Source organism: Scardinius erythrophthalmus (assembly GCF_964197995.2).
Source record: "Scardinius erythrophthalmus genome assembly, chromosome: 6".
Classification (NCBI taxonomy): Eukaryota; Metazoa; Chordata; class Actinopteri; order Cypriniformes; family Leuciscidae; genus Scardinius; species Scardinius erythrophthalmus.
Window position 1 is genome coordinate 24,536,816 of NC_138226.1, and position 24,245 is coordinate 24,561,060.

At 38.3% G+C, this 24,245-nt stretch overlaps 1 protein-coding gene across 1 annotated transcript; it reads left to right on the top strand.

Moving 5' to 3' along the window:
• Positions 1-7,901: 7,901 nt before the first annotated feature.
• Positions 7,902-23,711, top strand: wnt10a (wingless-type MMTV integration site family, member 10a; the record flags this gene model as incomplete). The annotated part of the gene is made up of 4 exons (XM_081367894.1): positions 7,902-8,131; positions 8,969-9,231; positions 11,906-12,279; positions 23,244-23,711. 4 exons carry the CDS (start codon positions 7,902-7,904, stop codon positions 23,709-23,711), a joined length of 1,335 nt encoding a protein of 444 aa, XP_081224020.1.
• Positions 23,712-24,245: the final 534 nt, after the last annotated feature.

Here is a 24,245-nt window from a genome sequence, read left to right on the forward strand (position 1 = left end):
TTAGTCAGCACATCAAAATAAATGTACTTCTTTAAAGCATGACAAAAGATTATTAAAACAAATTGATTTAAAAATAAAACTTTTGCATTATTACAAAGTGTAGCTGTAAGTGCTAAAGGGATAGTTCGCCCAAAAATTTAAATTTTGTCATCATTTACTCACCCTAAATTGATCCAAACCTGTATGAATTTCTTTCTTCTGAACACAAAGGAAGATATTTTGAAGAATATGGTTAACCAAACATTTGATGATATCTTAATTTTTCTTAAACTATTCCTTTTAAGAAACATTGTTATGAAAGTGCACCATCTTTAAGTACACTTAAGTGACCTTTTATTTAATTAATATCATATTGTCTGCAAGTACTTTTTTTTTTAAATGTGCTTTTAAGATTTGTAAGTAATTAAGCACATTTATTTTTCACAAGGGGCTTTGGGAAGGTTGATGTGTTCTGTAATGTGATATGCTATAGCCCAGAACTGTTTTAAACAAGATTTTGATAATTATGTAATAATTTGTGCATGCAGTTTCTATCACCTAATTCATTTTAAATGAATTGAGAGACTACTGTAAAAAGTAGTGATCTGCGATTATTACCTTAAAAAGTCTGCCTGATCTAACCCCCTAAATTGTTGGTGTAACTTATGCATTTAGATTGATTTAGTGTTACATACAGTAATTGATTCATTTAAATCTAGTATAATTGTAAGTGAACAATGTTCCTCTATGTGTACTTTTTATCACATCACATAGTGAAGGTAAAAAGTTTATTTTAAAAAAATATATATAACATGCAGACAACTATGCATCAACTACCCATATGCAAAACACAACACAAGCCATTCAATAGAGCACAGCTTTAACAGAGTAATCACATAGAGGCAGGTTGTGGCTGGAAAATAAACATGATCTATAAAGAAAATGTGTTTTCCAATCAGTGCAGTAAATGCAATGAATGAGACCATAAAGTACAGACAGAATGCAGTTGTTAGTTGGTAGCGCAGCAGCAGCACCTGTCAGACAGTCGTATGGGGTTAGTATGAGGGTTAAGAGCTTGGCTGAAGTGCAAGATACTCTTCTTCTGAAAGCCGGTGGTCTTTGTGGATAGGGATTTGTGGTACATTCCAAGAGAAAAGCTGGAAGAACTGATGCGAAGCGGGATAAAAGGGATCATAGATTATTTTGGTGTCCCAGAGTGCAGTTTTTTCTATTGTAGAGGGAATCTGCTTCCAGGGTTGTCTTCTCTTTTCAGACAGTTATAGATTATGTCAGGGCGCTTTGGGTGATGTCTGTAAAGAAGGAGACCAGAAGCTGCTGTTTAATTCGTCCAATGAGCTCTTCATTTGTCTGAGAACGCACAGTTAGTGCTGGACTTTTCTGTTGTTTGATGCAGAACCTTTCAAGTCCTCTCAGACAGATTTAGTATGTTTGAGTGCAGTGCATCGTGGGAGGTTTACTCATCGAATCTTGATGTAGACATCCTGCAAGTTCAAAAATGTTCACCGTGTCCAGCTGTTCATAGCAAATGACCTCTGAATAACTCTTGCTTGTGTTATCTTCACCATCATCTTAATGACCACAATTCACAGGTGAATCGTCTCCCTCAGTTTTATACACTCTGTCTGTCGTTGTCATCTCTCTCTCTCTCTCTCTCTCTCTCTCTCTCTCTCTCTCTCTCTCTCTCTCTCTCTCTCTCTCTCTCTCTCTCTCTCTCTCTCTCTCTCTCTCTCTCTCTCTCTCTCTCTCTCTCTCTCTCTAGATCAGAAACCACCAGCATGCAGTATTAATTCTGGAATGGAGATTTCATTTTTCTCTGGATAAACGGTTTGCTCACGAATGAATAACAGAAGCACAGATCTATGCAGAATCAGGGCTATGTGCCTCAGCGTAAGATGAAATCCCCTGTGAAGACCCCACACCACAAACTTTGTACACAGTTGTTTCTGAATAACGTATGTATATGGAGTGGGATTCAAAAAGAGACCACATTGAAAATACGTGATTTAAAATTGAATTAAAACCAGGTTTTAGGAATGTTGAACATAAAATATAAAACAATTAAAATATAGATATTTTTAATGAGAATATGGACAAAATATTGAGACACCTGACCGTTACACCAGGTCAGGTAGGACACATATGTAGGACGTAATCTCCGTTCTAGCTCAACCCAAATGTATTCGATGGGGTTGGGGCTCTGTACGGGACAGTCAAGAACTTCCACACCAAACTCATCCAACCATGTCTTTATGATCTTACATTGTGCACTGGGGCACAGTCATGCTGGAATAGAAAAGGGCCTTCCCCAAACAATTTGGGATGCATAGCATTGTTTAAAATGTCTTGGTATAGTATGCTGAAATATTTCCCTTCACTTGAAGGAAGTGTGTCGGGTATGTCATACTGGATCCGTGCATTAGTGTAAAAGTGACAGCAGCATAATATTCCTGCTGCACGCTGTGGTCTTAATGTTAATCAAACTACAAAAAAAAAACAAAGAAATCACTCCTTAATGCAGTGTTATTTTAAATTGGATTGCTCTGTTAAAATTTTGTACCTGAGAACTACTGTTACACCTTCCTGGAAAACCTTAAAAGCATTGATTATTTCATTGGTATCTTTGTTCTATTTTGTATCTCTTCTATTCTAATATTTGTGTTATTGCCCTTAGTTTAATTATTTGTTCTTTGTTATTGACCTTTTACTTGTTTTTAATAAACTTTGAAAAGTATATTAGTAGTTTTAGCGGTGGTATCGAAATTTGAATCGAGAATTGTTCAATTTCACTGGTATCTACAATTTTGGTTGTCATAACCTTATATTTATTACAACACAATGATACATGGGTCATGTTTAAATGATAACTGTTTTATTCATGTATTACTTTGTGGTGGGGCCAGTGAAAATGGAATCATTGAATTCAGTGAATTGAATAGAAAATCGAGAATTGAAATCTTGTGAATCTGAATCGATACCCAGCCCTACACCAAACCCAGATATCAGACTGCCGAACAGAGAACCGTGATTTGTCACTCCACAGAACACTTTTCCACTGCTCAAGAGTCCAGATGCTTTACACCTGTCCATCTGACGCTTGACATCACATTACTTGGTGATGTGAGGCTTGCATGCAGCTGCTTGGCCATGGGAACCCATTCATGAAGCTCCCGCCTCACAGTTTTTGAGCTGATATTAATGCCAGAGGAAGTTTGGAACTTTTGAGCTATGTAGAGTCAGTAGAGCGTTGGCGAGTTTTACGCACCATGTGCCTCAGCACCCCATTCTGTTAATTTGCATGGTCTTATGCTTTGTGGCTAAGTTGGTGTTGTTCCTAAATGCTTTTAATAATACCAGTTACAGTTAACCATGGAATATCAGAGATGAAGTTTCACAAACTGACTTGGTATCCTAAGGTGGCATCCTATCATAGTACTACGCTTGAATTAACTGATCTCTTCAGAACGGCCCATTTTTTTCACAAATGTTTGTAAATGCAAATGGCTAGGTGCTTGATTTTATACACTGGTGTCAATGTATAAAATTAATATATAACTGATTAATCTATCTATCTATCTATCTATCTATCTATCTATCTATCTATCTATCTATCTATCTATCTATCTATCTATCTATCTATCTATCTATCTATCTATCTATCTATCTATCTATCTATCTATCTATCTATCTATCTATCTATCTATCTATCTATCTATCTATGTCTTTGGTTGAGTCAAAAAATGAAAAACTGTTTAGACTTTACAGAAATAGCAGGTAACAACAACACAGAGATATATGACATCGGAGTTTTTGACTCTTTTCTCTCAGTCAGGGAGAGAAAGGGGCGTTAAACACATCACAACGTCCTGAGGCTCCAAATATTACACGTTTATAACTTGCAATATTTGACAAGAGTTCCATCCATTCATCAATATGTAATATCTAAAATAAATATATATATACACACATATATATATATATATATATATATATATATATATATATATATATATATATATATATATATATATATATATATATATATATATATATATATACAAGAATGGTAGTTGTTCTACTAAATTGTGGCACATTGCCACCCACCAGAGACTATTTCTAAGACGTTCTTATCTCTAATACATTCTCCTGCTTCACATACCTTTACAGTCATATCATCTGCTGCAGTAACCCAAACATTTTCACAGTACTAAGAAAAGCAAGCAAACGGGTGTAATTCTGCTCAATTAGTGATAGCGAGCAGTAACTCAAGCGGTAAAGAAAACAAGCAACGCTCTGCTGTTTTTCAATAGCCATGGCTTAGCCAACTCGGCAGCTGGGCAAGTACCTAAAGGCAGGAATCTATGAATATAAGTACCATTGGAAATGTGTGATACAAAAACCAAGCATATCCAGTGCTTTCACAGAAGAAAATGCTCCTGTGACCAATAGGGGGAGCTTCAGATATCATGTCCTAACTGCCAGTTTGACATGTCCAGGCATCAGTTAGAGTTGTACAATGTACACAAAACAGATGATTTTGTGTTGTTTTCTTCATGCTTCATCCTGACGTTTTGTTCCTAATCAGTATTTTAAAATGAAAATAATTTATTGAATTGAATGGTATGGATTTCATTATGATTAAATACGAAAAAAAAACCTTATTTATCCATTAAAATAAATATTTGATACATCAGTAACTATAAAATTTGTATCTACACTGCATGTGCAGTTGTCAGAATAAAATGTTTATTTTTTAAGGAATTATGTTCTGCTGTCGAAATGAGTATTTAAGTGTCTTATTTACAGGTTTCCATCAAAGAGAAATTTCCAGTTTTTAAAGTGAGCTTGCATGTTATTAAGTCCAATAATTAGTATAAATTATAAATGACCGCTAATACCACACTGTGAACAATTTCACAAGGTGACTGATCAAAACAGACCGCATCATTCCATGGCCTATAAAGGTCTTTTGCGGCCAATTAAAGACACGTCTTAAACAGCACAAGACACTCTTTGTTTGGGTTGCTAAGACAGTCAATAACAAAACGTCTCTAACCCCCCAAATGTTTTGCTCCAACACAATGAACATTTAATTGATTACAACCATTCCCATCCCAACATATCAACAAGAAGATCAGAGGGCAACGATTCTTGGGAGCTCCGCACGCTGCTTATTTTCCTCTATTCTTTGAGTCTCCTCACTTTCTGTGTCTTAGGAGCCAATACCTACACCATTAGACCAATCAAAAAGTCCTTTTCCCATCATGCTCTAATGGTTTAACAACAGAAAAGAGACAAATATTCCTGTGGGGAAAAACCCTCAAAGCTTAGCACTCATCTTTATTCTTCTCTGAGAAAAAAAAAGGAAAGGTTTCTCTGTAAGAACTCATTTCTCCACAGATGTGTCATTGCTCCACAGCAGGGGGTTTGAACTTTCTAATTCTTTTAAAAACCTTCTTAGTGAGACGTCCTGTGGGAGCCCCAGTAATTGCAGTGTTGATCTTTTTACCCTCTGTTCTGTGTTCTGTTTCTCCTGTAGCGCCACATCTTTTGCCCACTCATGAAAGTAGGAAATGCTTATTAAAGGAAGACTGGGAATTGTTTAACCTGATGGTCCCTTCTTAAAATGAGCATAATTAGGTAAATAATGAATAATTTATTTTGTGAAAAAAAAAAAAAACTGCATTCTATTACTGGAAAACACTCAAAATAAGTTAATTGTAGATACTGTACTCCTCCTCAATTTTTGTGACATTTTCATGTCTGTTCCCAGTCTATACTGAATCAGCTATGAAGTCTTTCTTGGAAAAGTTCTGAAACCTAACAGACTGTGAATAATTCAAATGTCCCTGGTGGGACCATTTGGACAAGGACAAGAGCTATTACCACGTACAATGCCATTTCGCCAAGGAAAAGTGCACGCACACCTCTTTTTTTTGTGGGAAATTACTATTCAGCATTATCTTTTGCCTTTGGGCTCTTCTGGTCTACAATCAATGAACAAAACTCCTTTTTACTCATGTGAGTCATTACATCACAATAAAACATTATGTGATTAATCAATGTAAAATTACTGTAATGAGTTTGCCTTTTTACCAAATGATGTCCTTCTCAGCCATTTAACTCATGATCAGAAGATGTGTTTTTCAGCCTTGGATAAATGTCGTTACTAAATTACATTAATGCTCTACAATTAAAAAGATCATAGAGAAAGGGGTTCCCCGGTTGACACTAGGACACAATTAAAATCAGCATGTGTAAATTCTTGACCGCAGATCTCTTGGCAAGGATCCACACCAGATGGAAGCAGGATTTTGTTTTTCTGAAAGTTGCGACATCTTACTGGTAACCATTTGTGTGTGGAAATGTGTCCGTTGTAATGTTTTTAACTTGTCGTGAACTAGCAATACAAAAAAATGAGCCGTGATGGTGCCTAATTGAAGACAGAGATGATTATCAATTCATTTGGAGTCAGTGAGGGCTGTTTGCCCTCACTCTAGACTAAAGCTTTAAACCGTACCGACTCCCTCCTTGTGACTTCACTGTGACTAAAACCTCCCTGCCACATTTAAGTAACTTTCTGTGGTTCGCTTTATTGATACCACTATGCACATACTCTACATTTAAGCCTTGAAATGAAGAATTACAAAGGAGCATATGGAATTCAAACATTACAAAAGCTGCGGGAAGGTTTCAGCTTTAATGGGCTTTTGGCTCTTTTCTCAGCATGTAAGATGTGGTTGTATTTTGCATTTGTCATGGGGTTACTATAAATTCAGTGTCCATAATTGCGTTTCCAGGTAACATAAACACCAAGAAAGAGTCTATATAGGAATTAAAAATAGACCGTATTATACAATGTATTTTCAGTTATTAAGACTCTATTAACTGTGAAATTACAGAACAACATATCATATATTAAAAGCAATTTAAAAATAAAAGAATTATTGTTTTAATCATGTAATAATTCTATAAAAAATAGTTAATTGCTTAAAAAGGCTATTCCCACCACCGTTATTTCCCAGGAATAAAAGATACAGTTCACTAAACACGTTGACCTTCCATGACAACATGCCCCGATAGGGATATATGGGGGAAGTTTGAACAGCAGCTGCTTATGGCTTTTTTTTTTATGGAACACAAAACAATTCATAAAACATCTAAATAAATTTAAAGGGTAATTAATACATTTTATAAATGTAAAACATTTGATACACATGTGACAACTCACCAATTTGATATTTATTAAAAATACCCTTATCCTGTAAACCCCTGTTAAAGAAAAAATATTTGTGTAAATCTTATAAATCCTTCCACTGAATAAAGACAACGTTGATTTTTATTCATATTTAAATATATACCATTTAGGTATAGACATATGCTTGTCTGATCCCTGCCTGACTCTACTTTTTTGTGTCATATATCTTTGTTTGTCATATATCTCAATAAAAGCCTTCAATTGAATAAAGACAACATTGATTTTATCCATATTCATAGCATGAAAGTACCTCGTTATTATTCTCTATCTGTCCAAGACCAATCCCTCACGTCTCAATAGGTCCTAACTTCCCTGTTTATCGGTTCAATCTGGATTTGTCTAATGAGGCACTTGTCCTCTATGGCAGTGTGCTCTGTGTGTGCGTGCGTGTGCGTGTGTGTGTGTGTGTGTGCTGACGTAGAGGTGGGCTGGCAGAGAGTTAAGTGGAGTAGTCTGAGTGCCATCAAGATAAGGCAAACATCAGAAGTCCTGAAGACAGTAGATTGCTCAGTCTGAGTACTGATGTACATGAGTGTCTTGTGTCAGATGATATCTCAGCGGATCCTCACAGCGTCAGCTCACATGTTCATTCATTCATTCCTTCAACAGAAAGCACCAGCAGAAAAGTTGTAAAGTGGTTTCATGAATGAGGTGTCACGACATCGCTTGGCACTCTCCAGCATCATTTGATTTTTCGTCAGATTTGGACGATCTGAAGCTGGTCGCTGGAAAGCTGTGCCCGTATTGCACGGATCTTCTCCTCAAGCAGAAGAGTTGTTGTGAGAGAGTTTTGCAGAAGAGCAGCAGCAGCAGCATGGATTACTTTTTATTTCGACTCTTCTGTTCTTTGGCTTTGGCGTCGCTTTTAGTTCAAAGGTAAGGACTTTCTCAGTTGTTTCGAGTAAAATTGAAACGAATTCATTCGCTTCTGCGCGCGAATCTCTGTCTATTTACTGTAAACGTTTGCTCACAAACATACACTAAATAAATTGCCATGATATTCTATACGTGCTTCATAAAAGTTTCAAAACAGAAGTTTTGCACATCCGTTTTTTTGTTTTGTTTCTAACATCTTTGAGAAAAGTAGTACAAAGTGAAGTTTTATTTTACTCTTTTATAATGTAACTAAATTACTTGTCACAAAGTGCTGAGGTGGGCTGTTTGGTTCACTTTTGATTGATAGATTGAAATATTTTGCTAATAAAAAATGTCTTCATTTAATATCAGTTATACAGTATTTGCAGTTTAGTTACTTTGTATAATTTAGTATAATAGGCTATATGTATAATATAATAGTGTATAAATAATGTATAATGTAGTTTGTATAATATTATATTGTACTGGTAATTTGCATTGCATTAGTTCGTTTATACAGTGTTAAGTTTCACATAACTTTTCTTTAATGTACTATTGTTGCATTTGATATTTTGACAAGTAATCTCAAATCATCCTCCTTTGATGCCATATTTCCTGCATGTATATAGTATCTATTTCCAGCACATGGTGTATTTTGTATTAGTCATGAGCACTGGGCTCCACACTCTAATGTGTGACACAGCAGTTTTGTATGACCCATGGGATCTTTTTATATTATAAACACATACAAAATGCAAAAGAACTCATAAACAGAGTATTTATTTATTATTACCTCTTTATGCATATTTTTGAGCAGATGTATTTGGATACTTGATAAGGTGTCGTTCTCTCTTCTAGGGCAGATTCAAATGAAATCCTGGGACTAAAGATCCCCTTTGACCCCATTCTCAATGCCAACACGGTGTGTTTGACCCTGCCCGGCCTGACAAAGAAACAGCTGGACGTGTGTATGAGACATCCAGATGTGACGGCCTCTGCCATACAAGGCATTCAGATCGCCATCCATGAGTGCCAGCATCAGTTCAGAGGACACCGCTGGAACTGCTCAAGTCTGGAGACCAGGAACAAGATCCCCTATGAGAGTATTGTCTTCAGCAGGGGTAAGCAACAAAATAAACCTAAACTATGTGGAACTAGTGACTTCTTCAGTTTGTCAACATTTCGGGAGAAGTTTTTGGAATATCTGGTTTGGTCTGTGCTTTTCTTGGGGCCATGGTGTAAAAAAATATATAAACAGAATTTCAAATTAATGTTGGCATTCATACTTAAGTAATTGCATCTAAACTGGTTTGGTAAACTAAACTGCCCCATATTGGTAAGTAAAACCACGTTTGTACATTGCTAACACACATACATGTGTGATAGTAGGAAAACGCTATCAGTCTTAGGCATATATCACTTAAAAAGTGAATGTAAATACCCTGCAAGGGGGCTTCCCTGGCCAGCTAATGCTTTTACTTTGTGCCAGTGCAAGTGCTGTGAATTTGCTTTCAGCATTTTCCCAACCCTCAGTGGCAAAAGCATAAACCTGTTTAGTTAGTTTCTATAACCCAAAGTGACAGTTTCCTTCAATCTTTAATTCATTTTCCCACTTCCTCCACCATCAGCGCAGCCGGGCATGCCTCTCACTTTAAATTATTTGTTAGATTGATTTGTTCCAGGTCTTTCATTGGCTTGGAAGGAAATCTAAAACAGCATTTCCATGTCCGTGTCTTCTGGCTGCGCCTAAGTGCCGTTTGCCCCCCATAGAATCATGAGAGGATTGCACGAACAAAAAAGCAGCACCGGCTGGTTTCGTGTTTGTGTGTGTGTGAGTGTGTTTCAGCATTCAGGTCTCCTCTGTGTGAGTGTGTATGTCACTGTGGGTGGGTGGGTTAATAGGTGTGAGCTCCTGAGTATTTTGAAATGATCAATTGAACATCGTTCAGCTATCTCAGATCTTTGTTCCGAGCCCCAAGGGCAGCTCTGCCATCAGCAAGCATTTTTGGAAAACACAGCGAATTCCTGACACTGACTGTTTCACACCTGATTTAAGTCTTAAAGGCTCATTAGTCATTTGTAATCGCCAAAGATGGACAAAACAGGACATGGAGGTGAGGCGAGGCTGCATTCACAGACCTAATAAGACAAGCCTCAATCTGCATTAAACACGCTTTTTAAGTGGTAGACATGGGGTCATGGCCGGTTTAAAACTTGTTCAAACTTGGAAATTTCTGTTTCTCTTGAAGGATAATTTACAATAAACCAAAGGTCTTTAGTGGTCACACAAATGCATATGAATGCAGAAATAATCAACTTAAAAAAAAATTGTTGGGGGCTTGACATAAACAGTAATCTGGTCTTGTTTTCCATTGTTTTAAATAATTTAAATAAAAATGTAAAAGATGAGTGTATATATTATAACATTTATATATATTGTATATACAGTATGTCTTTCTCTCTCTGTGTGTGTGTGTGTGTGTGTGTGTGTGTGTGTGTGTGTGTGTGTGTGTGTGTGTGTGTCTGTGTGTGTGTGTGTGTGTGTGTGTGTGTGTGTATACTGTACATACACACACACACAAACATATATTTATATACATATAATCTTTATATATGTGTATATGTACAGACACACTGACACAGTCACACACACACACACACACACACACACACACACACACACAGAGAGAGAGAGAGAGAGACATGAAATATATAAATGATACACATAATATATATACACACATATTATGTAAACAAACTTTTATGTTAGATGCGATTAATTGGGATTAATATATACATATATATATATATATATATATATATATATACATTCATTATGTGTGTATATATGTATAAGTGTGTGTCTAAATATATACTTTATATTCTTTTAGATCAGTAACCAGACTTTTTTTGAGACTTAACGGTAAAAACAGGAATTTAATATGTATACTTAAGAGAGTTTTTTTCATACTGAAGAAGTGCCCTTTGATTTTAGCAAGCAGAAGGAACTATAAACTATTTAGCCTTTAGTGGGCTCTTTCATGTTTCTGAGCATGGCCTTCTTTAATTCCCCATCTGTCCCTGAAAGTGATTCAGGAGAGTCTGCTTTTATGAGACCTCCGTTTATTATTGTTTAAAACCATTAGCGTACAACAAGCCTATAGCACACGCAGGCACCTCTGGTGAAGCATCTTCTTTACTCTGGAAACCCTGGAGAATTGTAATTAAATATACTTATACAAGGACAACAACATAATGTGCTACTGCTACATGTGGCTCTCATGTGTTTGAACGTTTTTGCTGAGGAATTTCTTAAATCTTGTCAGAAAGCATTAAAGTCAGCCACACTTCTGTTCCAATAAAAAGCGTGGTGGATGAGAGCTGAAATCCAGATGAGCGGCATGTGATTAGTGCAGATCAAACGGCTGCTAACGGTAGCCAGGTTAATTGTAGCCACGTTTTTGAGCTCTTCGCAGAGCCTGTGTACAGATGAGCATGTCTGTGCTTAGCCACACTAACCAGAGCCCTCCACACCTTTTCCATTGTTCCTGCATGTGCATGCCTTGGATACTTAAGCGCTGCACTGCGTTAACTAGATTTGTTGTGCTTTGTCCTGTGAGGTCTTTCGGTTGCTTGTTGTGTGGAGGAATATACTGGTACTGCTGCCAAGCATCAGGGCGATAGCGATCTCCTCCCCAAAGCACAGAGAGAACAAATCCACAGGGGCAAAGTGGGCGATGGACAACATTTGAGTGAGGCTTGCCTGAATAATCCCTTGTATTGTCTCTTTGGCAGGTTTCAGAGAAAGCGCATTTGCATACGCTATTGCGGCGGCCGGTGTGGTGCACGCTGTGTCCAACGCCTGCGCCATGGGCAAACTGAAAGCCTGCGGCTGCGATGAGAAACGTAGAGGGGACGAGGAGGCGTTCAGGATCAAACTCAACCGTCTGCAGCTTGAGGCCATCAACCGGGGTAAAGGAATGGTGCACGGCGTGATGGAACACTTTCCCGCCGACGCTCTCGGTCCCCAGGACTCCTGGGAATGGGGAGGCTGCAGCCCCAACGTGGAGTTCGGTGAACGCTTCTCCAAGGAGTTCTTGGACTCCCGTGAGACGTACAGAGACATTCACTCCAGGATGAGACTTCATAACAACAGAGTTGGCAGGCAGGTGAGAGACGGCGTTATGTTGGCTGTGTGTGATGTGTGACACTAAGCCTGAATGAATCAGCAGTGTTGGATTGCAAAGGGGATCGACTTACGCTCCCTTTTAAGGTGCGTTAAAACACGGTGTTCAAAGATGAGCGCTTCTTTTCTACCGAGATACTATAACCGTGTCACATGTACTAAAGGGGACAATAGCGGTTGAGTTCCTCCTTTTGATGTACCTAGAAGCTACAGATTTTCTCCGAGCGGCAGTTAAACATGAAGGGACGCTCATGTTGCAGCTGTGCTCTTGAAAGCTTCATCCCTGTCCGTTTTGCCAAGCGTAACATTTTTTTGTTTGTGCGTTCCCTGCCTCGTGTGATCGTTGCTTTTTCAAAAAAGCGAACCCTGGCATTGAGAGAGGTTTGTTGAACTTTTTGCCTGGGCTCCTTACTGTGCGTAAACGTAAGAGCCGGTGCCCCGTCTATGCTCAATTTGGTGCACTCATGAATCTTTTCCGATCTCCACGCAAGTGTCCACCCCCCGAACCACCTACCAACGGCAAAACACTTAAATGAGCAATAACTCCACTCGAGCAAAAGCAAACATGTGCTTCTCTGAAACGTGTTATCTTTGGATTTGGGAATGTTTAAAAGGCATTTAAGCTTTATCAAAATATGCCTTCCCTGGTGTTGCCTTTGATCAGTGAGTCCCTCCTGGTGGCAATGTGTGATGTAAGGGATCGAGGTGTTGTCTTTTTGCCTGTGTTGGACTAATTAGATAATAAGTGGTAGATTAGCAGCACTGTGGCACAGTTAAGTTAAAAGCACTGGGAGGTATAACAGGACATGTAATAGGTGAAGAACTGATGGGGCCTTTCTGAGTCTTTACGTATTACTTTTGTTTTATAAGGAAAACAAGTGGACACCACTATTGCAAAAATGTCACTTATTTTAATCCATAAACATTTATTTCATGCAGCTTGTAGTACAGAGCACAAAGTCATCAGAAATATGTAATAACACAAATTGAATTATGCAGTGACTAAAAATGTTAAACATATCAAAAACATCTTAAATTTTAGATTCACTCTTTGCTTTGATGACAGCTTTACACACTCTATATTTGCCCAACCAACTTCATGAGGAGCATCCTGAGATGTCTTTCCATCTTGAATAATGTTCTCAGGACACTTGTTAACTGCTTTCCCTTCACTCTCGGTCCAAATCATCCATCTCAAATACCTTTCTTTTTCTTTTTTCTGTAAAGAAAATCATATATTTGTCTACAAAACTAGTTTCAGTCATTTAAGAATAAGCATATAGATCACAATTTCTTTAAATGTAGTAAGATGTGTTCAAAACTTTTCACTGGTACTATATACTTATTTATGATCACTCAAGCAGTTGTTGCTCAGTTGTTCATAAATGTTAGACTCCAGTTCCTAAATTATTTAATAGATCTGGAAAGGGTATCCTAACCTAGTTAAGAGTTGCAAGACAAAATGTTTTGGAATTATATGATCACAGTGAAATTTGGAAGTAGAATACATGAGCCATTTATTGTAGATCCATAATAGTGCCCCCTACCACAGTGAAAACATGGATTGCCGGAAAATTCTGTCAATGGCGAGAAAGCATTGTGTCGTAATAAATGACTGAAAATATTGTCAGTGGTGGGGAAAGAGTAAATAGCCTAAGCATTTGAAAAAAAAATTAATGGGTTACATGTTTTCAAAGGGTTATCACTACAACAGTGCAACAATTAACAGATCTGGTGGAAAAAGTGCACATGTGCTGTGTGGACAACTTGGGTTATGCAGTTCTTCCACCACCTCTGTTAGTTGTTTTATTGTTGCATTGATATAAATTCCTCAAAGAAAGCTCATAAATGTATAATTTAATGTGGCGTGTCAGGTGCGTTGACAGTTTTCTTATGCTTGTGCTTGTGCTCTAAATGTTAATCCCCATAATATCCGGTTATGCATGACTTACATTTTACTGATTATTTTGTAAATACCTATAAATATTATAAATTCAAATCACATGAGTTACTCCATTTTGCAAAATAGCTTGATCTTACAGCAAGTGAATTACTGGTAAACCTCAGATTTGACTTAAATGGCACATGTGAGTCAACTACATGTTTTTGTCTGGCTAAAATATTAGTTATTAATTGATCATCAAAACACAATTTATTGAATGAAATATTGCATGCTTGGTGTGATGCCCTACTGTCACATTACTCTCGCAGACCCACTGTTTGCTGATTAAGTGGTTTAGGCCATTTTGGTTTGATATTACTGTTGGCCTTGCTTTAGAACACCTGTCATTTTAGTCAGTATTTAAGAATTAGACTTTGCTTAAACTCTAAGGTCCTGCTTTTGGATTAGAAGTGTTTGTACTGCTACACCTATAAGTGGGTTTTTTTCTACTCTTATAAGGGGCGTTTTCATAGTTCCTATAACTTTTGGCGGAAGTGGGGGCTTTTTGGCGTGTTCACATTGCAGGAACTGGGAATGATTTTAGGAATGCCTTTTTGGTTACTAAATTAGCTACTTCAGAGTTGGGAAGTAAACCAGCACAATAGGATCTACCAGTGATGTAAGTGTATGTTGATTGGCCGAACACATGCCATACAAAACACTGGCACCTGTCATTTTTAAAAAGCAGTGTAAACACACAGTTTACATATACTTACTCCACGAACTAACTTCAGAAACGTGGTAACAAAAACAATTAGATATAAACATATAGAAAGCTAATGTTAAGGGCTTTTACATGGCCCCTTTGTGTTCTTTTCTTAGCTTCAATGATATGTTGTACTGGAAGTTAGAGATTTAGTCTCTTACCCCTTCTTTTCAATTGCATAACTTATACTGTATGTCTACATTCCATCTCCATTGTCACGAAACCCACGACACACAACAAAAACACAGCTCTGATCACGGCGTCCTCCAGTTGACGTTGTTGAATGCCGCACTTAAATGACATTGCTAATGGCTGGGATACGTCACTTCAGAGTTCCTACGCTGAATGTAACCAGGAAAATGGCCCTAGGGGAAAATGTAGTTCTCGGGGGACAGTCTTGGGTGCCTAGTTCCAATAAATGAGTTCCTATAACTCAGTGCGAAAGCCCCTATAATCTACCACTTCTCTTATTTCTGCGGTTTCAGATTTGGTAATCCAAAGCTACTTACATTGCTTTTTTTTTTACCAGATTTTCACATTTTTGCCAGTTCATGCATTCCCTGGGAATTGAACCCATAACCTGGTCATTAGTACTCTACTGATTGAGCTACACTGGCTAACCCTAACTCTTAACTCTTTATATGTCTATGTGGTGTTTTTAATATGCTTTAAGACAAACCATGTGGAAACTCATAAGTCAACATCATTGCTGAGTATTTTCTCTTTAAGAATGCAGGGATCTAAAGACAGTCTCAAAAACGCAGTTTGAAATCGCTGGTGTTTCTGACGTCACAAACTCCCTTGTAAACAATCACGTCAACGTGCTGGCAGCCTTTTGCATATCATTAACAGCGAACTAGCAGGGGAGTCTCAAGAGATGCCAGGCTATATCTCGGTATATTTTTCTGTTGACATGAAAAATCGGGTAGATGTAGCAATATAGCGGGTGTATGATGTATAATACAATGTTATGATCAACTATATGCCTTTCTCCACTTATGAAAGCGTTTCTGATTATTGTTAGAAGGCAGCTGCCTGACTCTGATACGGTGAATGGGAACATGTTTTGTGTAACATTAGCAACACATTATTATCTGTTTGATAACATAGTCAAGCAAAAGGATAAACATATTAATAACTGATCAGAGTAAAGTAGTATGCGTTTTGGCGTGCTGTCCGAGGGTTGGGCTCCGAGCTCGGAATTCGGCCCGAACACAGAGTACTCCCCCCATATTTCTGGTTAGGACGTAACCAGGTGAGTGTGGAGACGGGGTGGTGGAGGGATGCTGAAAACTGTCAAGGAACATATTTGGGTCGACTGTCATGACTCCACTCGTGCTGATTGGGTTGACATGTTGATTACTGATTGCTGACTGCTGGTTGGAATGACATGATAATTGGATAGATCATTTGAACGTGTTCCTCCCGAACTTTGTTAATACAACATCATTATGTGTCCAACGTTGTAAAGAGCGATACCATTGTGCAGCGTTTACCTCAGTAAGTTGGCCGAGTGGGTCTCTGAGCTGGTGGTGTGAGTGGAGGCGGGGCTAATTAGCATTTTAATGGATCCACGAATACTAATTGAAGGAAGGGTGTAGAGTTACATTCAAGCTATTTTAAGGCATAAAGACATTTTTTTCACAGGAAAATTTTTTTTTAAATAATCTATGTCATTTTGGTGATCACAGATGAGTTTTAAGGGATAAAATTATTGACTACAGAGGGACTTTAAGAGCTTCACTATTGCTTGTAACAATATTGTCCAACTTATTTTGGTGTTGCAATAAACAGCAGCTCATCAGCTGTGCGTTCTACAGTAGTTGTGGGAGGCAAGATATCATCATGGATTAATCTGCTATCACTCTTTATCAGTACGGTACAGAACTGAAGTGTAAATGACCATGATAAGCTCTGATGGGCCATCACTGGCAGGTTCACACAGACAGAGTTGCAGATTGTTCATTGTTTGCTGCTTCCTCTTCTCCAATTTGTCTCTGTATCGTTCCATCAGTTTTCTGGTTCCCTTGATTATTTAGACAAAACATACTTGGTCAGTCCTAAATAAAGTAACAGATACACTATTAAAAATAAAGGTTCCAAACTGTGTTTTTTGCAACGATGCCATAATGAACAATTGTAGCTTCGCCAAAGTTCTCAAAAGAACCATTTTTATCTTAGTGTGAAGAACACTTCTAAAGAATCTAAAGAACTAAATAAATCAAAAGAATCTTTTTTCCAAGAAAAAATAATGAATGTTAAAGTTTACTCATGGAACCATAAATGGCAAAAAAAAAAATTAGTTCTGTTTGCCATCTAAAATACCTCTGATAATTCTCATGTCCAATTTTGTGTCTCGCTCTATACACTTTGACACATTGTTCTAGAGACTGTTAATTTGGTATATTCCTAGAGTCTTTGTTATTGATGAATTCTGTCACAGTTTTGTGATTTATTGTTGTAATTATCATGATCATTGTAGACTTCATTGGCAAAAGCCACCCATTTGAAGAGGTCTCAAGAGCTCAAGAGACGACACTTCAAAGGATCTATATTGTTATCATTTTCTAAACTGATTAATTGTTATTTACATTGGATGATCTATAAAGGATGCTGGAAGTTCAGGATTTCTGTCTGAGAAGCTCAATTAGGAGGTGTGGTGTTTGATCAAGCTGCCAGCGAGGGTGTGATGTACAGAGAGAGACGCCATTGTTTAGGAATATTTCTTCTGCTTCTGCCAGTAAGCCTATTTGGCCTCCAAATCTGATTGTCAGAAAAAAATTTGCTGCTACCGAAATATGTTACTGTTGGCAGGTTTTCTCGAGTCAGTGTCAACAAGATGAGAAAGAAAAATCAGAAATCCTTCATCTTCCAACTTTAATTAAACTAATTTTCTTGATAAAAGAAATGGGATCTTCATAAGAAATTCATAATTCATGACATTTTTTTTTTTCTGCTTAGCCCATTGTCTTTGGCAACTGGATCCCATCATTTTGGCAGATGGGTGATGTGACGTAGGGGTCCCGGGTAGGTGGGGACATGCTCTGTATCACAGAGATTTTTTATTTGCAAGGTTTGCGATCCAACGTTCGCTCACCTCCCCACCCCTCCCCAAAGGTAGTCGCTTGTCGAGGAATGTAGTGACTTTACTGGGATGTACATGTCGCCTCATGCCCACCCTCTGGTTCTCACGACGTTCAGTCTTGTTAAAAGCTCTAATTAGTGGCTGCTGGCTATTTGGAAACAGATGTTTAAAGCTAGCAAAAGATTTTAGACATCAAACACAGCGGAAAGTAGAAAGACATTCGCCCTTCCTTCCCCAAATACAACTTTTAAACAGTCTGTCACTGGCCAGGGCAACAAAGAGAGAGAGAGAGAGAGAGAGAGAGAGAGAGAGAGAGAGAGAGAGAGAGAGAGAGAGAGAGAGAGAGAGAGAGAGAGAGAGAGAGAGAGAGAGAGAGAGAGAGAGAGAGAGAGAGAGAGAGAGAGAGAGAGAGAGAGAGAGAGAGAGAGAGAGAGAGAGAGAGAGAGAGAGAGAGAGAGAGAGAGAGAGAGAGAGAGAGAGAGAGAGAGAGAGAGAGAGAGAGAGAGAGAGAGAGAGAGAGAGAGAGAGAGAGAGAGAGAGAGAGAGAGAGAAAAGGAAACTGCATGAAGAGAATCAATTTAATTGTATTGTTTTAGTATTTGCCATTCACCACTTCTGGCAACATCATATGGACCAGCGGGGCAAAAAGAACAGGGCATGTTTTTATGTTTGCAGTAGTAGCCGATTACATGGCAACGTCTAGTGGGGTTGTAAATTATTTTTTGCATGTTTTCATTGGAGCTCCTTCCACTCAATGAAGACCGGTTGGAAAGCCAGGCAACGTTTCTACTTTTAGAGCAAGGCAAGCAAAGGGCAGGAGTCGGTACAGAAACACAGTTTATAAGAACAATGTTTTGACCTAGAAGTATTAGTGACATTTCCTCTACATTTCTTTGCTATATACACCACACATGATTTAAATGTAAACACATTTAATTGACGAAATACATCACAGTCTGGTCACACATCTATCCGAGACTTTAATGAAGATGTGTGTCGGGACACTGAGGTTTTTGGTGGAACGCCTCCTCTTAAACATCAAAGGAACCGAGCAATTCTCATTCAGCAATTCATCAAGAGCCATTAGATGGAGGATCATGTTGTCAGGCACCCTGTCATCATTTTGTCTTAGACCTTTAGTGGACTCTTCAGCTTATACCTAACAGTGTCTTACTGCGACTGCAGTGCCCTGAACAGCTGTCTGTGGTGATGCTTTTTGGGCTGGCATGCAAATATTTTAGACATCAATGTTGTTTTTGTGTACTAGTGTTAAAGACATCATGAAATAAAAGTTGACCCAATTTACAATTTAATGTCAACATTTGATTTTCCTTCTCATTCTCACTATTCTGAAAACAATTACAAGAAATTACATTTCATTTAGAGAAATATATAATGCAGTTTCAGTTGTTTCATTTTCTTTACTGATTTTCATGTGGTCGCCCATACATGGGGTGCTTGTTGCAGTGCTCCACAAACTGTGCTGTTCTCTGTACATTTCTTCTACATCTGGATTTCTAAATCTTTTGTACGTTACATAGATGTTTTTGTTCACAGATCAACTTTATCTGGAATAGTTTTAAAATAAATTGAAGGAATATGAACAATGCCATGTGGAAACTCTTTATTAGAAAGGAAGACAGGCATGTTGCCATATGTCAATTCTGGAATTGCACTAATGCATTTTTATCAGTGGCGTACTGAAAAGTCACTATTCTCACTTAATGTTTTTTTTTTTTTTTTTTTTTTACAAATCAAAATCCATGTCCCAGTTGCACTTAATGTTGTCACATTTTCCTGGTTAAATAACAGTACATTACACCAAAAAAAAAAAAAAAAACTTTTTGGTATTTTTACATTAACAATGTTATTAATTTTCTATTTATTAAAACCTAAGTATAAATCTCATCAAATTAGCGTTTTAAGCATTTTTACATTTATTCCACTGGTCACAAAGTATCTTTAATTTCACCAAGCTGATTTATCATTAAATTATTCATTTTTCTTTCTAAAAATATAATAACTTTCTCCATGCTTTTTCAGTTGTTTTTAATAGTATTCTTGAAGGACTTCAGTTAGTATCAATACTTAATTTATTGATTGATTGATTGATTGATTGATTGATTGAGTTTATATTAGTTTTATGTTGTTGGTTTAGTGTGAAGGGGAAAGCGTCTGACTTGAGGGGTTGCACATTTACAACTGTTTTGCTGTATACTGCTGGTCGTCCAAATGTGCTACCAATGTGTTTTACTTGATCTCAGTCTGGTGCCAGTTTATGGGCGAGCCTGTCTCACTTTTTCTTCAATTAAAGTGGCCCAGATGTGGCTCTCAATTTGCTCTGCACCAATGAAATTACAGCACACCCTTCAAAACATCCACATCCACAGCATGTCGGAAAAGAAAATGTGCAAATTTATAGGCCCTAATATGTTTTGCTTGCAGAGCCATTTATAGTGGCTTCTGCTGTGTTACTGTAGCTTTTGGAGCAGCACATGTTGCTGTACACATCAAATGCTGATGAATAACTGCAACACTTCTTCCACTGCACTTCTGCTCTTGCCAAAGACATGTCAGACAGAAAGATTAGCTTTTTTCAAGGATGAAATATGCCTTTAGGTTTGTTAGGTGCTGACACTCTTTAGATTTCCAGAACATCCCGCGATTGCATGTGGTTGCACTGTAAATGTATGTCCCTTGGCTTATAAAGTGCTGTATGCCTATATAAATTGTAGGATACACTGAATGAAACAAATCTGCCGGTAAAGCCCATTGTTTCACGAGTCTCATTCTGTGCCAGCAGGGCAACGCAGAGTCTTGACAGGCTTCGCTTTAAGGATGTTAATCTGTTCATGGTAGACAGAGGAATGAGCTACTCTTCATCGGTAGCTCCTTGGGCTAGACAGCCTGCCAGGCTTCAGTCAGACGCTCCACCTCTCCACACACCCGATAGATTATCCTGTTGTCACTTAAGCAGGGCGGCAGCTTCCAAGAGCACTTCCTGTCTCTTCCTCGCTTCCTCCACTGCTACGCCACTCCTGCCCTTAGGTGCCTAGTCCAGGCCGAACGGGAAGAAGAGCAATCAGACTCTGCGATCTTCCATCTCTTCCCTGTAGCTCCCTCATCATGGGCCGCACATGGCAAGAGCAGGCAGGTCCACTTACTAAACTGCTGGATGTGAGACATTTAAATTTCCGTCAGGCCCTCGGCACTCAAAGTGAAAGGATTTGAATATCTTTATTTGTCTGTACCCGCATTGCATCGGCCCTCAGGGGACTGATTTGGCTTCCTTTTTGAAGGCTGCAGGCCCTCAAAACGATCCCGACCATGAAAATACTGGTGCCGGAAAGGGTAAATCCTTTTTTTCCCATCACTAAGGGTTAATTTGAGTACCACTGAGATGTTTACCTCTAGAGATCAGCCTGAATTTTTTGTGTCTATGTTGAGTGAAAATGGTTTTGTAGTACCTGATTTGCCATTGTGGGTGTATTGTTGTGATTGATGGTTGTTATCTTTGGCCTCAATAAGGTATCTGTTTCATATCTCTCTCTCTACTGTGTGTGCCCATTCATATAAAACCAACCTGCTCCATTTGCATGCACACCTATGGTGGCTAAAAGCTGGAAATAGAAACCACCGGCATGCAAACCGCATAGCCTGGAGAATTCACAATCTTCAGGGATGGGAGATGTCTGCTTTTGACAACTGCTGAAACCGACCTGCAACTTGAGGTGAACGGCAACGGTTGTCTTTAAAAAAAAAAAAAACAGTTTTAGCAGACTGCGGCCCTGGAGGATTGTAAAGATGTTTTGAGTCATCTCAAAAACTGAAAGAAATTCTATATATATGCGCCACTTCATAGGAGGGGAAAGACAGAAGAAAAATCACAAACCATGGCTGAGTGACATGAAATAGCACAGCTTCATCTTGTACAGTGAAACCTAATCCGTTGAGTTTTGACAGACAAAACTCGACTTATCTCTAAAGATGTTCAAACTCTGTTTTGTCCCGTGTTGAGCGCTATTGGAAGCCTGAGACAGTGTGAAATGTGGGATTGCTAAGCCTTAATGTTTGTGCTTGTGTTGTTGATATGGGTGGATGCTGGGGCATCTGTCAGTAGTGAGGGTGGCCCCTCTTCCTCTTGGTAATTGGATCTAAAGTTTATAGCTGGGGATGACAGACGAGTGCATTGTTGAGAGAATGGGAGGTCTGAACTTGTGAATAGGGCATCATCTCCAACCAGTCTCTGACATGTCATGTAGTAGAACTCATTACCACACAGAAATGTTCATTAGAAATACTAGACTGAATAAATCTGTTAATAACATAATTTTTTGCTCAAAATGCATTAAAATACAACTCTTACATACTGTACAATGAATTGAATACACCTCTTTTATGGCCCTGTTTACTCCTGGTAATAAGATGTGTTGTGGTCGATCAGATCACAAGTGGACGATGCTAAATACAGGTGTAAACAGGGTCTAAAACATTTTGAGCTTGTCCACTTTTGACCACTTCCAGAGGTAGTCGAAATCACATTTGTTCGAACAGCACACAAACAAAAAAAAACCCTCCCCTCGAAGAAATCAGGACAGAAGTGGTTGAAAGTGGACAAAAAATATGGATTAAAACACCAGTTGTAAACGGGTATGTGTTTCCCTCTTACACTTGTGATCCGATCAACCAAAACACATCATAACACCAGGTGTAAACAGGTAATGTTTTAAATTTCTGAATTAACATTTATTTAGATATTATTTGGAGTAGGATAAAATCCAAAACATCAGGGTGGTAAAACTTTCCTGATTTTATAAATAAAAGTTTATAATACGTTTAAAACCTTTTTAAGCATATTCTTTGCATAATCCTTTATTATATATTTTTTTTTGTGAAATATTGTCCATTATCAACGGTTCCGTTATGAAAAGCAAAATAAATATAAAAAATACTATTACATTTTTGCAAAAAAAAAAAAAATTGTCCTTAGTGTAGACTCTATTATATGTAATTGACCCACTTATTCATATATCTTTTGTATAATTTTCCATCCATCACAAATCAGTGATTCATCTAATAAAATACCAGATAATTATAATCACTCCTATTGTAGCTTTACTCATAGCATTGCAAGGTCTAGATAGCCAGTTATGGTCCAGATGTTTTGTGGTTTCCAGATATTAACTCTTCCTCGTCTGTTTTGCTTGTGTGCAGGTTGTGGTGGACCACATGAGGAGGAAATGCAAATGCCACGGTACATCAGGAAGCTGTCAGCTGAAGACCTGCTGGCAGGTGACTCCAGAGTTCAGAACGGTGGGCTCGTTGCTGAAAGAACGCTTCAACATCGCCACGCTAATCAAAGCCCACAACAGAAACACAGGACAGGTGGAGCACGCCCACCCCACTCACCGACGAAGAGCCAACGTGAATGATCTGGTCTACTTTGAGAAGTCTCCAGATTTCTGCGAGAGGGACCTCGGCTCGGACTCTGCTGGGACGCAGGGCCGGATCTGTAACAAGACCAGCCAGGGCATGGACAACTGTGAGAGCCTGTGCTGTGGACGGGGACACAACATCTTACAGCAGACTCGCAGCGAACGCTGCAATTGCAAGTTCCACTGGTGCTGTTACGTGGTGTGCGAGGAGTGCAGGATAACAGAGTGGGTCAGCGTCTGCAAATGAAATGAGCGATCGTCTACTAAATGTACAAAAACAGACATTAAACATAGGGAAAGACTAAGAAATCCCTCCCTTTTGCAATGGACTGCCATTTCCATGATTCCAATGGAAAGCACAAAAAGCGGACTGAGATGAATTGTGTGCTAGAGAAGTGTGCACATGTTTGCACACTGCATGGGTCCAAGCACAAGATTTCAGACAGATTTTTTTGGACTTGCACTGCATATAATTTCAGAAAGTATTTTTTAATTTAAATAAATTACGAATATGAATATATTGTGGAGTATATTGCCAACAGAACACTCATCGACACGGCGTTGTGTTCGTTTTAGTTTGGTTTTTAAAGAAATCAGTGGCGCGCGTAGTCCTGTAATATACCACCAAGCAGCCGCATGGGATTCCGGTACTTAAAGAAGAGAAATATGTGTACAATATATATATATATATATATATATATATATATATATACACACACACACTCCTTAGCAAAAAGTGGTATTTTAGTAGTCTTTTAATGGTCTTAATCATTTTAATCAC